This window comes from Podarcis muralis, chromosome 1 (assembly GCF_964188315.1).
Source record: "Podarcis muralis chromosome 1, rPodMur119.hap1.1, whole genome shotgun sequence".
Classification (NCBI taxonomy): domain Eukaryota; kingdom Metazoa; phylum Chordata; class Lepidosauria; order Squamata; family Lacertidae; genus Podarcis; species Podarcis muralis.
The window spans coordinates 23,353,328-23,372,339 of NC_135655.1; the positions used below are offsets into that span (position 1 = coordinate 23,353,328).

The window sequence follows — 19,012 nt, forward strand, 5'->3', positions numbered from 1 at the left end:
GGCCGCAGCCGGGCTCGTTCCGCCGCCGAAAAGGCGCCCGCCGCTGCTGCTGCTGCTGCTGCCGCCGCCGCCGCCGCCGCCGCGCCCCCTGCCCCCACCCGTGGCCGGCCCCCGCGGCGCCCGGGGGCCGCCCAGCCTCCCCCTGCCGCCATGGCCACCAAGAAAGGGGGTTCGCGGCTGGAGACCGAGATCGAGAGGTGCCGCTCCGAGTGCCAGTGGGAGAGGATCCCCGAGCTCGTCAAGCAGCTCTCGGCCAAGCTCATCGCGAACGGTGCGGCCCTGCGAGGGGGGGGGAGGGAAGCCGTGGGGCCGGACCCCCCCCCCGACCCACTTTCTCCTCCTCCGGCGAGGGTGGAAGGCGCAGGGGCGGTGGAGGCAGAGCTTCCCCCCAAGTAGGCAGCCGCGGTGCGTCAGGGGATGGGTGCCCTCGCGTGGCAGCGGGCAGCCCGCCTTATCGGTTGCACAACAAGAAGAGGGGCGCCTCTGGGCATGTGCAGAATGCGGCCCTCCGCCGCCGGGCCACATGAGCGCCCCTGAGGGCAGAGGCTCCCAGGTCGGAGGGGACGGCGTCGGCGTCCTGCCCTTCCCCACAGAGGAAGCTCTGGGTGCTCAATTGAGTGGGGTGGGGGGTGGCACTTCTGTGACCCCTTCCCCGAGGCTGTGGGTGGTACCCTGCCACCTGAGGTACCTTGTGTTTTTGCATTTTGATGCTGCAGAGTGATGTCGGTAGTCTGTGCATGCTCTCAGGTCTCTCTCTCTCTCTCTCTCTCTCTCTCTCTCTCTCTCCTTTAATATCGTCCCCTGGCATAAAGTCTGAAGTATCTTGGGTTGAAAACTGGCAGGGAATTTCCTGCGGTTAATTTCGTGGTGTTAGGCCAGCCTCAAATTTAAGCCTCGAAGAGCAACGTTAGGGTGTGAACTGATGGTTCTGGTTTGTTTGTTTTTTGGTCAGATGCTCTAATGCTTCCGTTTTGTTTGTTTCATGCGAGGAGTTGCACATAAGTATTTATGCCTTCAGGTCTTTGACGATGGTGCTGAAATAGCGTGCACCTGTGTGATTTTATCTAATAGAGGTCTAAGGACTTCTGGCTAAAGCTTTTTAAGCTTGCATCTCGTCTGAACACCAGGTAGAGTTTCCTGCCACTTAACCAGAATTAGTGCCTCCATAATTTGGCATTAGCAAAAAGGACTTCCAGGGAGGCCTGAGAATCTGTGGCTTGCTTGGCAAGTAACAGTAGCATCAATGAGCAAGTGTGCTGGGAGGAAATTACAGCCACTTCACTCCTCCCCTGGTTTTGGTACTGCTGCAATACCAGGAGCTAAACCATGGTTTGTTTTAGCGTCACGTGTTAACCTGGGCTCATTATTTGTTCCGCTCCATAGAAGCCAAGGTTTGCTCATGCCTTAGCTTCAATTTCCATAATTTCAGTACTCCCCACACAGAGAAATTGTGGCTGGATCTGATCTGCTCATTTTGACTGGCCCTCTAAATGGTTTCCCTGTTTGAGAAATTGATCTCATAGTATCACCAATATTGATATAGTATAGCTAATATTGACAATCTGACAATGTTCATACTGAGGAGCAATAAAGTTATATAGACACAGACATTTATGAGCCCTAGAATAGGAATACATGCATTGAAGAGTAGGGGGAAAGCAATACCTAAAAAAACAACCAAAAACTCCTATCAGGTTGTACTGCCAGGGCCTATGAAAAGAAAGTTATGAGTTGTTCACTTAACATGAGGAAACAATGGTAAACCTGTTCCTCTTTCATGTGTTGGGTAATGTTTGCTTTAACTAATAAAAAGTGGAACCATAAGGTTAAGGTAAAGGACCCCTGGATGGTTAAGTTCAGTCAAAGGCGACTGTGGGATGGAGCGCTCATCTCGTTTCAGGCTGAGGGAGCCAGCGTTTGTCCACAGACAGCTTACTGGGTCATGTGGCCAGCATGACTAAACTGCTTCTGGCATACAGAGGACTGTGATGAGTGCTAGAGTGCACGGAAACGCTGTTTATGTTCCCGCCACAGCGGTACCTATTTATCCACTTGCACTGGTGTGCTTTTGAACTGCTAGGTTGGCAGAAGCTGGGACAAAGCAACAGGAGCTCACCACTGTTGTGCGGATTCGAACCACTGACCTTCCGATCGGCAAGCCCAAGAGGCTCAGTGATTAAGACCACAACACCACCCATGTCCCAGTGGAAACAGAATACAATACTGAACACCCCTTGATGGGATTCTGATGCATTGAGCTATGGCGTAAAATGGTCTTTCTTTCTGTAAGCAGGGTACTGGAATTGGGAATTTGATCAATCTAAAAAGATTTGGTCCAATATTGGTCATGCATTTTTAAAAACCTTTGTATGGGATCAACAAAGATGGTAACTATCAACAGGTTTCATACTTAAGCTTCTTACAAAAGAGAGAGAGAGAGATGTTGTTGTAAAACAGTAATGATTAATTCATGTTTATCCCACCCCTCCTCCAAGGAGCTCATGATGCCTTATGGAGTCCTTTTATTCTGGCAACAACCCTGTAAGGTAGCTTAGGCTAAGGCTGGGCAGGTGACTGGTCTAACCACTGTCTGATGTGCTTCATGGCTGAGTGAGAATTTAAGCCTGTGGCCCCCTGGTTCCAGCCTCATCCTTTGTTCACTATGCTGTGGCCATTGCCACCTGTAGCTGTGTTCCTGTTTGAATATGCCTATGCAGGCGTCCTCCCACTTAACATGGGGTCTATGTACCAGGCCCCCACGTGCATAAGTGAAATTGCTTAAAGTGTGGAGCTCCCCACTATAATAGGGAGGGTGTGTGTGGGGAGGGGGAGAGAGAGAGAGAGAGAGACTCGTCCTGGAAATCACTTGGGGCCACTGTTCAGCCTGTCCCAAGCCTGCCTGCCTGCCTACGGGGAGCTGCTGCATGTGGGGTTGGCTGGCCGTGAAGGGAGAATGCCGCGAAGGGCATCCAGCAAAACTGGTGCCAGGATCGGGGTGTGGATGCGCAGTGGAGATGGGGAGAAGGCGCCTCCTGGCCCGCACTGCTGGTCGATCAAAGGCCACCTTCCCTCTCCTGAGCAACTTCAGGGCAGTAGCCCAAATTAGGAAAGGCCTATTCATTCATTCATTCATTCATTCATTTTTCAGTGACCTGCATAAATGCAGTTGTGCACAAGTGGGATGCACATAAGGGTGTGTGTAAAAAGGTAAAAGATAAAGGACCCCTGGACGGTTAAGTCCGGTCAAAGGTGACTATGTACCTGTAGTTATATCAGGGAGCTAATATGAGAAGTTGTGTGATGCTTCTAGGCTTGCCCATGATTGCTGCCATAACGATTAATTCCGCCATAATGACATTTTTACAAGTACAGTAAGCAGCCATCTACACAGTGGCATTTTTGGAATATTTGACAATATTAGACTGGTCAGTTGCACAGCTTGTCAGCCCTATGGTTAAGAGTGTGTTGTTATATGCAACTGTAAGTCCTGAAAATAATATTTTTTAAATTAAAAAAAATCCTCTATGTTAATGTAGCATTTGCTGTTATAAATTGCAAGGTGGTTGTTAGCTACTGTGAACATTTGTGGTGTAGTACTTTCAGTCTTTAGTACAGTGTCTTTCAAAATGCATTACAGGGAGCTGTGGGATTCTTGAAAGAGAAGCTATATAAAATTCTTAATAAAGAATAAATAAAATAAGAAGGAACAACTTTTAAAGAAGAACCTTAAGCATGTATATGAAGAAGTAAGTCCCACTTTTTCCAGTCGGATTTACTTCCCAGTCCACGTGTTTTGTTTAGCAGACTTAGGTTGCAAGCTTATACAATTAACTTGGAAGTAAAAGTAGAACTTCCTTTTGAATAAGCATGTTTGGGTCAGACAGGCTCTAATTGTTATATGTACATACTTGGAAATAAGTTTTACTGAAATGAATAATTTGTAGTGGGCATCTGCAAGCTATAAAAATAATGTTAGTGCGGAAAGAAACATTTGCAGCTATCACTTCAGTTGAACCACAAACCTCTGTTAACATGATTATTTAAAATTCCAGATTGTCACTATTTTTGGTTGGCCTTCAATCATGTACCGGCTAATTCAAATTGCATCCCTGCCCCCAAATCAGACTTTTTGTGATAAGGAAAGTGATTGGGGTGACGACACTGGAATGAATGGGATAACTTAATATAACCGTAACAAATTGGAATGAATGAACAACTAAATAGTCATTGTTATCTAAGCTTCCTGCAAGTATGTGCAAATAAATCTGGATTAATGTCCAATAAACTGGTCATTTGGAAGCAACCTAACAAGCTTTACTAAAGCTATGTTGGTCTTTTCACATGTGCACTCACGAGGTCCTACACACTTGCCACCAACCAAGAAGTACAGTAGTTACTACTGAAGATTATAGGATATAACTTATGAATCTCTATGTAGAAGGAGGCAGTTTCCTGCTCAAAAAAGAGTAAGGCTTGAATGAGGTTTTGATCATATATTTTTTTACATCTTCATATCTACATGTTACTCCCTTCCCAACTAGCTCTTTTATTTCTTGTAAACAAGTCTGTTAACTGTTTAAAAAGCCAAAAACACAAAGTGTGCTGACAAGATTAGAGGATACGAATATGTCATTAAACCTATCTTCATTGATTGTGTGCATTTGATATTTTGAGTTCCAGTGTGCTTTGGTTTAGTGAAGCATTCCAGGCTTGTGGTTATTAGCGGTACTATCTGCAGAGGAGTATTGAGAGCTTTTCCATCAACAGCGATTCTCATACCAATGGCTTTAAAGGCTTTTAGGGGATATTTGAGATACCACACTTCTCTTGTAGCAAAGCACTCTGTGGTATTCCAGTACTGCTGCCCGTTTAGTTACGATATCCCTCCAGGCATTCTTTTAAGTAAGCTTCTCTATTTATGTTTTGGAGTAAGGGAAAGCATGGCACCGGGATATGGTGATGAGAGTGTACTACGATTAAAGAATGGGGTATGTTGTTGCTGCCAGTGGCTATCACGGATTAAAAAGCAATGTGATTGACATAAAGTCCTAAATGTATTTATTTGAGAGTACATACCATACCAGCAGAATTTGCTTGTAGATGTCATGCTAAGAAATATAATATATTTATTTACACCAAAGAGTTTTGGACCATAGGGTGAAGTTTAAATCTGGAAGGTGCTGAACTCTTATGACCAAGAAGCTGTCAGAGAAATGGTTTTGTTGGGTTGCTGGAAGAAATGAAACAAGTACTAGAGTAGGAGGGCTGCTTCACTCCCCCCCCCCCCCCACAAAAAAATGGAAAGCACAGTTGCAACAAACCATTGTTTTAAAAAAGCATGCCACATGTTTGTTAAGGACCTGTGATTGGCTACAACTTCCTCTTGGACTGCATAGTTGGTGACAAACTGGGATTGGCTGAGATAGAAGAAATAAACTGCTGGTTTTGGCTATGAAACTAACCACAGTTTTTCTTGTGAAGCTGTGGTTAGTTGAAAATGGAAAGGAGAAACTTTGGAGACATGCCATATCCAATGCTTAACCTTTTGACATACAGGCAGCAACCATTTTGTGCGGGGGCTTCCGTTCCTGGCCCCTGTGTGTGTGTGAGCACAATCCCACCACATTCTGCCCTGCCCATGTTCCACCCCATTCCTCCCTGTTTTGAGTCCAGAAGGACCTCAGCATTGGTGGTCGCACATCAGTTGAAGGTGCACAAAATGGTCACCATCTGTATTTTATCTGAGAAAGGAAGCCCACAAAGTTTTTCATTCACATACAATATTGCTAACTCCTTTGCACACACAGAGAATTACAGGCTGGGGGTGATAACCAACTTAAGTTATGTAAGTTCATTGATTTCTGAGTATGCTTATTGTTGGATATTACTCTGCCAGTTTAATCATAACCATGTCTACTTAGAAGTAAGTACTATTGAATTCAAAGAGACTTACTTACAGATAAGTGGGTATAAGATGTAGCCTTAGGGCAGTGTTAGAAACTCGTGTATATATAATCTAGGTGCCAAATGGCTCCTTAAACCAGGGTTACAGTCGCCAAAACAGAATGTCTAGTTGCCATTTGAGGCCAGACAGCTCAGAAGTCATATTTTTCATTTTGACTTTTTGGTTCTTGACATTCATTTTGATCATGGATAGAATTCTAAAGGATGCCTTATTAGTGTGTGAAAACAAGCAAGACCCAAGGATCCTCAGGCATGCGCCTGGCTGATAACCAGGTGCAAAATGTGCCTGGCGCCTGGCAGATTTCAAATGTTAACTTAGTCTTAGGGTGAGATCAAACAGGGTTTTACCTCCTCCTCTTCCTGCTGCTGCTGCTGCATAGCCCAAAATCTGGGATTCTACGGAGATTTTGAGGGTGCATGGGGAGCCGTTGTGCCAGGTTTGGCAACAATATCTTGAGAGGTGGCCAAACCTATGTCCAAAAAGTGGGAGAAATCATGGCAAAGTAACATTTTGGCCTGTCATCTTGATTCAATGGGTGTCCAAGCATGGATGAAGTGCATCAGCCCCACCTTGGAACCCTCATGCCATGTTTAGCAACATTATATTCAAGAGGCATCCAAATGTGCAGCGAACAAACAGGTGGGCAGACAAGACAAACCATTCTCCCCCAATAAGGGTGGCATAGAAATTTAATAAAATCATACTCCCTAGAAAGTATGTTAGGCGCCATACACACTGCAAACTGTTCAATTAACTACAATAAAATGCTTATTTAAAGTCCTAATTTCAGAAGGGGCAGGGAACACTATGGGCACATGAGAATCTGCAGGTGCAAAATTGGCAAACCCCTGTACTCCCTTGTCTGTCTGTCTGCATGTCTCTCTCCCCCCCCCCCATACCGCCCCCCACTGCAGGACATTGCTGAACAGCCCTAAAATCTATTGTCAAGGCTATTGAAATCTATTGTTTCTTGATAATTATACAAATCAAGATCTTTTTTCAGTATTTTAGGGATATGAGCAGCAGCATTCACCTTAATGTTGTGTAGTTCTTATATACCAGGAACCAAAATTGGTAAGAATTTCCTTCCTTTGCTGCTTAGCTGTTGCCATAACCTTCTGTGATATTCCTGTTTCTTTTTCTAAATAGCATTATGAAGCAGCTATGCAGATCTCTTAGCAACTAATCTCATAAGTAGACTGCCCTAAAGTGGTTGTGTTTTTTTGTGCATGATAAAAACATGGATTTGTTCTGTTTCTTGACCCTGCCTCTCTCTGGTTCAATTATATTAAAGTAATCAGAATTGCAGGCAGTTGTTCAATAACACCTATGCACTGGAGCACTGGTGCAAATTGCTTACTTCAGTTTCCAGCCATGCCTCTCCCTTAGAGTGAACTGCAATTTCTCTAGTATAGCCATTCTTTGGTGTTGAAGATATCCTGTTTTTCTCTACTTAATACTGTTACGGGACTTGTTTTCCTCATTGCTGTTGTCTTCTCAGAGTGTTTTTGCTGCTCTTCAGAGTATGCAGTGTCAGGAAACCTCACTTGACCAGGAAGGCAGGGGACAGCAATGTGGTTTCCATATAAAGTAGTCATGTAGTATGTAGGGAGAAAATGCCACTGCTGGTATAGACGTATTTCCCCCTGTTAATGCCACATGCATTTTTTGAGCAGTGCTAAAGCTTGAGACGTGGCAATTTGTTAACCTTCGCAAGTGATGCAATCAATATTGGTAGCCTTCTGTACATGCTGGCTTTCTTGTGCAACTAAACAATCGACTCCTTATGCTGTTCTATAAATATTTGATTGCGGATTTTTCTGGTTATCTAATTCCGTATACAAGGAAATTGGCCACTTCCAAGCTATTCAAAATCAGCAGTGGGTTAAGAACTATTTTTTTTTTTAAGTTAAGTAAAGTATGAAACCTTGATAGACATTTTGTCAGTCTTTAACTTCATGCCCTATAACAACTAGCCGCTGTTTTCCCCGACTCATTAATTCTTGACTTTACTCTTTGGCAATCACTGCTTTGAAGATTCTTTTTGGTGTTTTGAGCGTCCAGTATATGGTAAGGTGGTGTCTAATAATGGCCTTTATACCATGTTCACATGAAACAAGTTTCATTGGCTGTTCCATGTTATTAATGGTCTTACTCTATTGGTTACTTTTAGGTACTTGCAGTTTATCATCTAGTACAGTAGTTCCCAAATAGCTCAGTACTGCGGATTCCGTTTTTTGGACTCCCTGGGGTCCACAGACTACCAATTGGGAACCACTGATCTAGTATGAATAATGCCAAGTGCTGAAAACCTCCCAAAGTTACTTTATTTCCATCCTGTTCATAGTCCCAGTGTTTCATCTCTTTACTTTTCCTTGGGCTTTGATTTCTTCTACTTACATTATCCCACCCAATTGAGGATTACGTTGCAAGTGCAATGACATCATGCTGCTAGCCAGTCAGATTCATTCAAATGACATCACAAAGTCAACTCAGAGTCAAAGCTAGAAGTGTTACCCTCTCTTTGAATGGGGCTTGAGGTGGAAGGCACATTGTGATAATTTTTGCACCTTTGCTTATCTAATTAGTGCTGAAAGGAGGGGAAATTTTAATGGCAGATACAAATATATTTGAACCTTGAAAGTCGAACGCCTTGCAAGTCAAACATTTTGGCTCCTGAATGCCGCAAACCCGGAAGTGAGTGTTGCAGTTTGTGAACATTCTTTGGAACCCGAACATCCGACATGGGTTCCGTGGCTTCCGATTGGCTGCAGGCGCTTCCTGCAGCCAATCGGAAGCCGCACCTTGGTTTCTGAAAGTTTTGGAAGTCGAACGGCCTTCTGAAACGGATTCCATTCGACTTCCGAGGTATGACTGTAGTTCAGCTCGGCCTCAAACAGTTACAAAATGATACAGGGATTTATATATATATTTTTGTAGGGGAGCGAATTGGTCATTAAAAGTATTATTTAATAGGCCACAATCATATTTCTTGCAACAGCCCTGCTTTGTTGTCATGGGGCTTAGCTCAGCTTTACTAGGGTGCAGTTTGGAGTGCAAAACAGGATTGACCAGAGGCCACAGAAATATGGAAAGACGGCTCTACAATCTTCCTCTAAATCTCTATAAAGCTATTGGCTGTGCACAGCCTGGAATGTAGACTTAATAAACAACAACCTAGAAATGCTAAGAGTTAGTAAGGCAAATCAGTTCCTTTTGTCTCAAAGTGGAAATGGCTTTTCAAACTGTCTAGGGTCCAAAGTAAACATTTTACAACTGTAGCTGCATGTAATGATAGCTTGACTTTTGTGGCCCACTACTAGTGGGGGAATCAATCCTTTTGCCTGAAACTGCCCTCCCAATTGCTTTTCTCCTTTGGATAAGGCACCTGTTTGCAGAGTAAATATAGGTCAGGGCATTTGTAGAGAAGTGAATTCAATGGACAAATGGGCTAGCAGGATCAGGCCTCCTGCCTCCAACCACTGCAAATCCTCCCTCCTGAAGGCCCTTTGCAAAGGAGAAGCAGCTGTTAGATTAAATTTACACTTAGCTATGGCTCTTGGGGCCCTAACTATTGGAATGATTGATTTCCAAGCTTATGCCAGTAGCTCCCCAACTCATTCTTACAGCCGAACATCGCGTTCTTCATGCTAATAATTTCTGCTTGGGCAAAGCAGTTATTAGAAATTATAACTATGGCTTATGAGCCAGAGTGAGATGTCAACTATGTTTACAAAAGCTGTAGAACACTCCTTCCTTCAGTAATATATGAACAGAAGTTCCCGTTACTTTGGTAATTATTGCATAGCAGAATGTCTTAGGGCTATGATGCACACTGTTAACAAGATGGATTTACGGTTTTGTTTACCCACAAATCAGTTAGGAGTTTGCTGAATGTGCCTCTCCTAGATTCCTGGCAAGTAGACATGGGCATAAATCTTTCTGGTATTACAGTTTTCATTAAATGAATGTTCACGCAGTAGACAGTTGAAGTTCTCAAAGTGTCTGTCACCTGTGTGTGGTTACAGACAGTTAACCAAGATTGTTTGTATGCTGGTCGAAGATGACTCGAATAAAATTCATTTCTGAGTTTTTTTCTGTCTAGAATCTTAAAACCCCTAGAACCAATATACTTAGAACAATGCTACTGGTATAGTAAGCAGATTTGACATACATATAGTTATGCATGCCCTATTCTATTTTGCATACATAACTAATTCTGTTATGCATGCCTAATTCTGAAAGTTGTTGTACAGCAATTATGTGCCACTGTATAAAGCATCCAAAATTTGCTTAAATGCAATGCAGAGATTTTAAAGGATAAGACAATACCTGCCCAAAGGCTCATTATCTAATAGATGCAATACTGTGCGGAAAACCATGAGGAGGAGGGCAACCAATTCCGGTATCAATGCTTTTCTGTGGAATTTTTTAAAGGAGCCTAAATACATTAAATCAATATGGGCTGTGCAAGCTGTTGGTCACAGTGTTGTGCGGTCCTCTGCTGCAAAAGTACACGGTTGTAACTTGGCAGTTGATGGGCAGGTAAAAAAGTGTAGAAGATATATGAAGTTAGAAGGGAAGAAGAGAACTGAAGTAAGGGCACGACCCTCCTCGCCCATGAAAATGCATTTTACAAGGTTTCTTCAGTCCAAATGGCGCATTAAATATAGAACTACTGATATCCTGACATCCTTTTTAAGGAACAGGAAAAGCCACTCCTAGGGGAGAGAAACAAGAGCAGAGAAGGGAGAGTGGCATTTTCCCTCTTGCTGTGTCCCTGTTGCAGTGCCTCCCCCCCCCCCCAAAGCCACGTTTTTCACTGCAGGGAAAAAACCATGAAATTCTCTGAATGTTTGGGTAGACGCTTGGGAAGAGGCAATTTGGAGTTGAGAAACAGCACGTTAATTGTCACCTCTCCCCTTGAGCTCTCCATCTAGTTCCATCTAGTTTTGCACCAGGCAAAAACGTTCCTCTTTAACCAGGCCTTTGGTTGACTGACATTCAATGCCCTTTTAAAATGTGTGTGTGTAGGGGTTATTGGGTTGTTGTTTTCATTTTGATTATGTATTCTGTGTTTTTATATCATGATTTTATCCTGTGAACCACCCTGAGACCTGCAGGTATAGGGCAGTATCCACATTTAATTAACGAATTAATAAATAATCTTTTCCTGTTCTATAAGGGCTCGTGGGCTACCACTGCGCATACGTAACACGCAACATTCCTTTTGGACTATGAGTCAAGAACTCTGTTCAAAGAAGTGTTTTATGCTGCAAGAGAAGCTATGGGAATGAAAGCATCTTTTATTTATTTTTTACTCTCTTGAAAATCATTTCTGCCGCTGTGTGTTTCACAAACATGGCTGTAGGCTTTCTTTGTCCTCTTATAATCAGCGTCTGGTGTTAGCAGCATGTGCAGACCATTGATCTGCTTAATGATCTCGTCTCTCTCCATAGATGACATGGCAGAGCTCCTCCTTGGCGAATCCAAGCTGGAACTTTTTCTGAAGGAGAACCCTCTTAAGCAGGGCGCGAGCCCCTGTGGTCCCCGGCCAAAGTTAATTGAAGTCAGGAAGCACCTCACTGCAGCGCTTGACCGAGGAAACCTAAAGGTACTTGCCACTTCTAAAACAGTATCTGGGAATTTTTGAGTTAACATATAAAGTCTGCATCAGGCTTTTGGAATCAGGTTTGGGAAATATTTTTCCATTGCTGTGTTTGGATTTTGCGAGGTGGACACATTTTCTATATTCTTATTTCCATACTTCCCTTGTTCCCAGTTGGGAGCTCCGAATAGTGTACACAATCCTTAAAATGTCTTAAAGCACAAACTTTCTGTTAACCCACCGCATAACATTATGAGGCATTAACGACTTCCTGGACCCACATGGTCTGTCCCTTTCTACTGAATCTCACCCGCCATGTTGTGCAAGGATCAAGAGAGTGCATGGCTTGCCTGACCCCTGCAAGCACCCTGCCCACATCGTTGGGTTACTATAAGAAACCGATTCCACAAAATATGACAAAAAGGTGATTGAGTAACTTCCGCTGGACTGGCAGCAATTGTGGCGTTGAGTTCCAAATGCATATGAACCTGACACCTCAAAGGGCTTTACAAATCTATCACCGAAGGCTATTGTGTGACTGGCTGTTTCTGCCTGGACTTCAGTAGCCCATTCACCACTCAAGAAGGCTCTGCTGGGTGGTTCACTGATGATGCAGCAAAGTAGGCTTTCTTGCTGCCTATGTCATCTGATAGGCTCAGTTGTGTGCCCTCACTCGTGTAATTGTTGTATTTGCTACAAGAATTGAGCTCCACCTGTTGGCTGGCTCAGTTCATTGCCAGGAGCTCCTTTTTGGGCTGTCTGAGGACGGAGAGGGAGCAATCATGATGATGGCTCTGCCCATCAGGCTTCATTTCGCTTTAGAATTATTTACAGTAGGTATTTGGTGCCCAATAATGGACGCGGGTGGCGCTGTGGTCTAAATCACTGAGCCTCTTGGGCTTGCTGATCGGAAGGTCGGCGGTTCAAATCCCCGCTCCCGTTGCCCAGTCCCTGTTCCTGCCAACCTAGCAGTTTGAAAGCACGCCAAAGTGCAAGTAGATAAATAGGTACCACTCCGGCAGGAAGGTAAACAGTGTTTCCGTGCACTGCTCTGGTTCGCCAGAAGCGGTTAGTCATGCTTGCCAATGACCCGGAAGCTGTCTGTGGACAAACGCCGGCTCCCTCGGCCAATAAAGCGAGATGAGCGCCACAACCCCAGAGTCGTCTGCGACTGGACCTAACGGTCAGGGGTCCCTTTACCTGTAATGGTCATTTGTTAAATTTTATTACAGTTTCATCCTTACTGTTTCATCCAGCAATCTAACAGCAAATTCCCAGCATTCCCCCACCCACCCCCAGTGTTGTGGCACACTAATGGACAAAGGAATAAAACTCAGGATGGGGCTATGCAGATAAAGGGCTGGGCTGTGCAGAAAGGAGCTGGGAACAGGGCATAAAAGTGCTATTTAGCTGGTATTTTGAAATAATAAAGTTAATGGTAGCAACTATTCATTTAGGGGAAAAGCTTATTAGTTCATTTTTCTTCCACTTGTTTGGTATTTTTATTTCGGTTATGCAATTTTCACAGCTGCATTTTTGCTGCAAGGTGAAATGTTATCCAGGATGTTTTTGCGACTGTGTTAAAAATAAATTTCACGAGTGTAGTTATTTCCTGTGTTTTCAGTTGCAACGATTCCTCATCTTTAGAATATAAAACTATACACAATGCTAGATAGAGTGTTTGGACAAGGTAAGAATGCAGATAATGCTGTGTTTTCTTGGAGTAAATATATGCATTTTCTTTCCTCCAGCCAGAGTTCTTACAAGAAGCCAACTTGGTTATGGCCAAATCCAACTATATGGAAGGTGATTACAAAGAAGCTCTTAACATATATGCCAGAGTGGGTCTCGATGGCTTGCAGCTAGTAGCTGTACCTCCTTATCGGCTGAGGATGATAGCCGAAGCATATTCTACCAAAGGTAAGATGACTTTCGGTTCTTCCGTGATTTTTCTCCCGCGTCCCCTTCAAATAAAATACATTGCACATGTGACCAAATTGAAACTTGATGATGCTTGTTTCTGTTAACATTTTGACTGCATAGGAAGAAGCATGATTCTTTGCAAGAAGCAAAGATAAGAAAACTAGTAATTCAGATTTATGCATACACAGCTTGGTCAAAGTATGTCCCACTCTCAGTGTTAACCTGTTAATTCAAAAGGCACCACAGTTGGTTCCAACAAGCAAGCAAGCTGTGACTTGTGTGATCATCATCTTGGAGCCATAGATATGCACCAGATCACACCTTCTCTTCCCCCAAACTGGTACATTGCAACTTTTGGTTTTTCCATCTCTGTGGCTCCGACTTTACACTATTCACGCAAGTAGATGGCATTTATAAGCAGTTATTTTGATCATGTTATCAGAAATACTTTTGAGGAACGTTATGCTTAATTTAGTTTAAGTTCACTAAAACTACAAGCTGAAAACTCATTGAATTAGATACATGCTTTTGTTTCAGCAAAGGAACTCAAATTCAGGCAGCCCTGAATAATAATAATAATAATAATTTATTATTTATACCACACCCATCTGGCTGGGTAGGTTGTCTAATCAAACCTTCATCTGTGATTTTGGAATATACCCCAGATCCCCAGCAAAAACATTGAGTTGAGAACTGTACGTTTTCAAGGCTTCCTGCAGCCATCCTGTCAGGGATGTTGATTTCAGATAACTCCATTTTGGAATATGTCTTGATGTTCCCTTCTACAAAAGTATCTTCCTTCTATATTCATTCTGACGTACTTAATCATTATGAACAGCATCTAGAAGTTAAAAACGGGCAATGATAGGTTTAGGTCGTTTCCCCCTGTGCAATACTGATGTAGTTTCTATAGGTGGCAGTGTTGCCCCAGCGTCAAGATGTGTTCTGCAGTGTGCGTGCATAACAGAAAGCTGGGTCATTGTTTTGAGAACACAGCAGATTCTGTGCATTGGGGTATAGAATTTTTCATGCCTTGGTGCATATGGAATTGCTTCTTTTGTCTGGAAGAGCAAACATTTGCCATCTATGTGGTTTGTTTTTCTTCAGAGAGAGCAGACTCAGTGGCAGCATTGACAACTGATTCTAAATAATGTCTAAAATTAATCTGAGCATTTGCATGCACTGCACAGTTCAGTCCAACTGCTAGTCATATAGCAGTGAAGAGATTTTGCTGCCTAGCATGGTAGGAGTGTAGGATACTTATAACAGAATTCAAGTTTGAAGGGGTGGGTAGATGTTAAAATTAATTTTAACACTTTTAAAAATGTCTCTGATCTAGGAAAAAGATTAAGGAAAAAGTCACCTTACGAAAGGATTGTTTGGCTTGAGTGAAATGAGTAGATTTTTGCAGACAAGTTAACGTTGCAAAGTTGTTTTGAAAACCTACTCTCCCTTATACAGTCAGACCTTGGTTTTTGAACAGCCTGGTTCTCAAACGTTTTGGCTCCCGAATGATCCAAACCTGGAAGTGACTGTTCCGGTTTTTGAATGTTCTTTTGAAAGCCGAACGTCCAAAGGGGTTTCCATGCCTCCCGATTGGCTGCAGGAGCTTCCTGCAGCCAATCAGAAGCCGCGCTTTGGAAGTCGAACGCTTTGGAAGTCGAATGGACTTCTGGAATGGATTCCGTTCGACTTCCAAGGTACAACTGTACTTGCAACAAGCAAAATGAGGTATTGGCAGTGACATGCTAGCAAAAGGGAGGTTTCTGGGAAGACTTGCTCCTTAATAAGGGGTCACAGGGAACCAAAATATTGTCAAATAGGGCATTGTTAATTGACAGCCGCTTCCCTAATGCGTCTGGGTACCACAGGTATGGATTGATGCCCAGAGATAGCTTGGCACCAGTCAGATAGGGTGAGGACAGCTCTCTTCACTTGTGTCTAGAGCTGTCTAGAGACCTACGTCACACATTAAGTGCTCCCCCCTCCAGCCTTTCCACTGTTGCCTGTAAACCATGATGATTGCACACTTGGAGAAACCTCCGTCCATCTGTCTCTTGGCTTTATGAGGCCGTTGGCCTTTTACTCCACTTCACTTTCCTGTCCAAATACGATGAGAACAAGAGTTTCCAATCATTTTAAATTTCTTACCTCTTAGCGCTGCTATGATAGATTTAAAAACGCTTATTTTATTACCAGAAACAAATGTTAGCCTATTAAGCACTGAAGCCTTCTTTTATTCAATAAATAAAGAGTAACAAATTCAGTTTTACAGTTTGTTGTTTACTAAGCCCAGTACTGCCTTCTCCAGTGTTGTATCTTCCTCCCTGAATTCAGTAAGTATAGAATAATTTACCTCTATCAGAACAAACGTACCTACTAGCAGCCTTGTACCTAGCATTGCCTCGGAATTCTAAGAAAGCAAAAAATCAGGTCAGTTTTGAAAGGTAGAGACCACCACGGGAACATAGACAAAAACCTGCTCCTCGATCTCAGGACCCATCATGCAAAATTTTGTAAGGGTTTCCTTAGATGTGTCCAAATGCATAGTGAACAGAGAAACCACCTTCCAAAATATATAATGGATACTGTTACGTATGTAGTCATAAACTACATGCACAGAAGTTAATTTAGTTTTCCAAACAGCAGGTCTTCCACAGTCTGGAAAAAGGTGGCAGCGGGGGGAAGACATGCTTTGCTTTATCCATGGATTTTCTCAAATCAGTTATACCCCTGGTTTTTCTGTTAGGTACAGCAGTTTACAAGGACACTACTATTGTATTGGTTTCTCTGCTTGGCCAGTGAAAGCAGACTGCCTTAGCCCCTGATTATTTTATTTTCATTGAAATATCTTTTATTTTTAGGTCTTTGTCTAGAAAAGTTGCCAATTTCCTCTTCAACAAGTAACCTCCATGCAGATCGTGAACAAGAAATTATTATGTGCTATGAGAAGGCTGGGGATATAGCCCTTCTGTACCTCCAGGAGATAGAAAGGGTAAGATGGAATATCTAGTTCAATTGAAATATTGGATGTGATTTATTCCATAGTAGAACATAATGCCTAGTGCAGTCCTCTTCAAGGTAAGCTCAAGGTGATATGCATGATTCTCCCCCTCCCCTTTTAATGCTCACAACATTAAATTGTACGTTGTTCTAAACTGTTTTTAACATTGTGTTTTTATTGTTGTAACCAACCCTGCCACCTTAGGTTGAAGGGCAGGTAAGAAATTATAATAACAGCCACCATCACAGCCCTGTGAGATAGGTTAGACTGAAAACCAGTGACTGGCTAAAGGTCACCAAATGAGTTTCATGGCTGAGTAGGGATTTGAACCCTAGACTCCCAGAGTCCAACACTCTAACCCAGGCATAGGCAAACTCGGCCCTCTAGATGTTTTGCGACTACAACTCCCATCATCCCTGACCACTGGTCCTGTTAGCTAGGGATGATGGGAGTTGTAGTCCCAAAATATCTGGAGGGCCAAGTTTGCCTATGCCTGCTCTAACCACAAAACCACACCATACTCCCAGATAAGTATGCATGGATTTACAGTCTTAGGAAAGTCAACTGTCTCTCTCTCTCATAAGGATTGCAGAAAATACATATAAAGCACATTGCACATATTCACTAGTATAAAATGCTATTAACATCATTTTTATATAACTTAGGGCAGTATCGGCCATCATGTTTATTCATGAAACATAAGGATCGAAAAACTAAATTTATGTTTACTTACTTGGACTAGTTTTAACTGTAGAAATTCATGTACATACTTTGGTTTGTGAAAGAGGACTATAGAGCTGGAAAGGACTGGATCGTTCCATTAGGCCAACACTTGTGCTAAGAAAATGTTCCTTCACACAAGTCACATTAGCATATAATGACAAATTATGGTTTTGTGCTGTGTGGATGGGTTTCTATGCACTTAAACAAAGCATTAGACATACCCCCTTGGCCTTCTGCATTGCTGGGAGAATGTCTGCTTGGTGTTACATAAGAAACTGAGACCCCGGTTTACAACGAACCATGGTTAGTTTCTATGCAAACCAGCTTCAAACCATAGGCTATTAAGCTTTCTTGTTTAATAAGACATATTCACATTGAGAAGGGCTGTAGCTCAGTAGTTTCTTGTGATTCCTGAACCACCTCAGGGAAAAGTAGCAGTGTTGGTATGCTTCAGTATGGTACTGATCTTGATTAAAAAACCTACCTTGGCCATAAATTCAAAAGGTTACTTTGAAGATTTCAATCTGTCCTGGCTTTTGCATTCCAGGTATTAGTGAAAAGAGAAAGACCTGGGTGAGATGCTCAGAGCATGCCAGTTTTGATTTATGCATGAATTTGATTTAAAAAAATATCAGTAGCATATTGTGATCAGCAATGCAATTCTGCACTTTAATTTCTCCTGAAATTTCCAGAAACTTGTGTGCCATCTAAAATAGAGCACCTCTTGTTTCTTTAAGTAAAGCATTAATTTACAGCTTTAATGCCTAATTCACTATTTGGAGACATTTACTGAAGATTAAATAACTCATTCCTTGACCCCTGTGTGCATTATTTTAATAAATCTGGCTGCATGCCAGAATAGGATATCTCATTATTTGCTGGAACTGAGCTCCTATTGATGGCTCATTTCTTTACACATTCCAGCTGAAAATAATCCAACATCATGTGCTGTTCAGCACTTTTTGTTCAGAATGCTGTGACTTTTTATCACTGTCTCAAGGTTATGACAGTGTGGCTTGCGTAACTCACAGGAAAACTCCTAAGGGTTCACGTGGTAAAAAGAATCTTTCACCAAAAATGTACCAGTAGTGTGTGGTGGAAAATGTGTTGCAGCTTTGTTCTTAATGAAAGCTGGCATGCCTGAGTGGCTTATTGGTTGTGTAATCTTAAACTATAACGCAGAATTTGTAGTCCTGAAGTATATGCAGACTCCTGGCTTTTATTTATGACCTTGTGTTTCATTTTCCCAACCTGTTAAATTGACTTCATAGGAATGTACTGGAGTTTATCTGGTTTTTAAAACATAAAAATCCTCCAAAAGAACTTTTAAATCCATTCTTTCCTCAGTGGTCTCAACAGCTGTTTACTGCTTGTTTAAGCAACTTGGGTTCTTGCTATCTTTGTTTATAACATTTTGCTAACCTCAAAGTTAGGTATAAAACACTAAAATAGAATAAGAAAGCAACAGTTACAGAAATCGTAAAATAAAAACAGGACAGTGGGACCAGGAAGTGAAAAATTGATGAAAGCAGCAAATTGGGCCATTAAATGGAATCACATTAACATAAAATGCAGTTAAAGGCAAGGGAGAACAGGATGGGCATGGAAGTAGCTTTGAGTGCTATAGCAGTTTAGATTATCCTTTGCCAACCAGATGTTTAGGGCTACAACTTCCATCAGCTGTGCTGGCTGTGGCTGTTGGGCATGGGAGTAGCCAGGATTTTTGTTGTGGGGGCAGGACTTCGTTAGGAGGGGCATAACTGATGTGATTGGTCAGTTAGTTAAGTAT

General features: G+C 42.5%; 1 protein-coding gene across 4 annotated transcripts in view; it reads left to right on the plus strand.

Annotated features, from left to right (window-relative positions):
• The first annotated feature begins 19 nt into the window (after positions 1-19).
• The window catches only part of TTC7B (tetratricopeptide repeat domain 7B), a 104,249-nt gene continuing 85,256 nt past the window's right edge, over positions 20-19,012 (plus strand). For 2 of the 4 annotated variants that reach the window (XM_077924798.1, XM_028717729.2), the window contains exons 1-4: positions 20-271; positions 11,425-11,579; positions 13,325-13,493; positions 16,361-16,491. In XM_077924798.1, the coding sequence (XP_077780924.1) occupies positions 151-271; positions 11,425-11,579; positions 13,325-13,493; positions 16,361-16,491 (576 nt within the window). In that variant the 5' untranslated portion in view covers positions 20-150. The remainder of the gene's footprint in view (positions 272-11,424; positions 11,580-13,324; positions 13,494-16,360; positions 16,492-19,012) is intronic. The other 2 variants (XM_077924803.1, XM_028717737.2) reach the window with 2 other exon arrangements.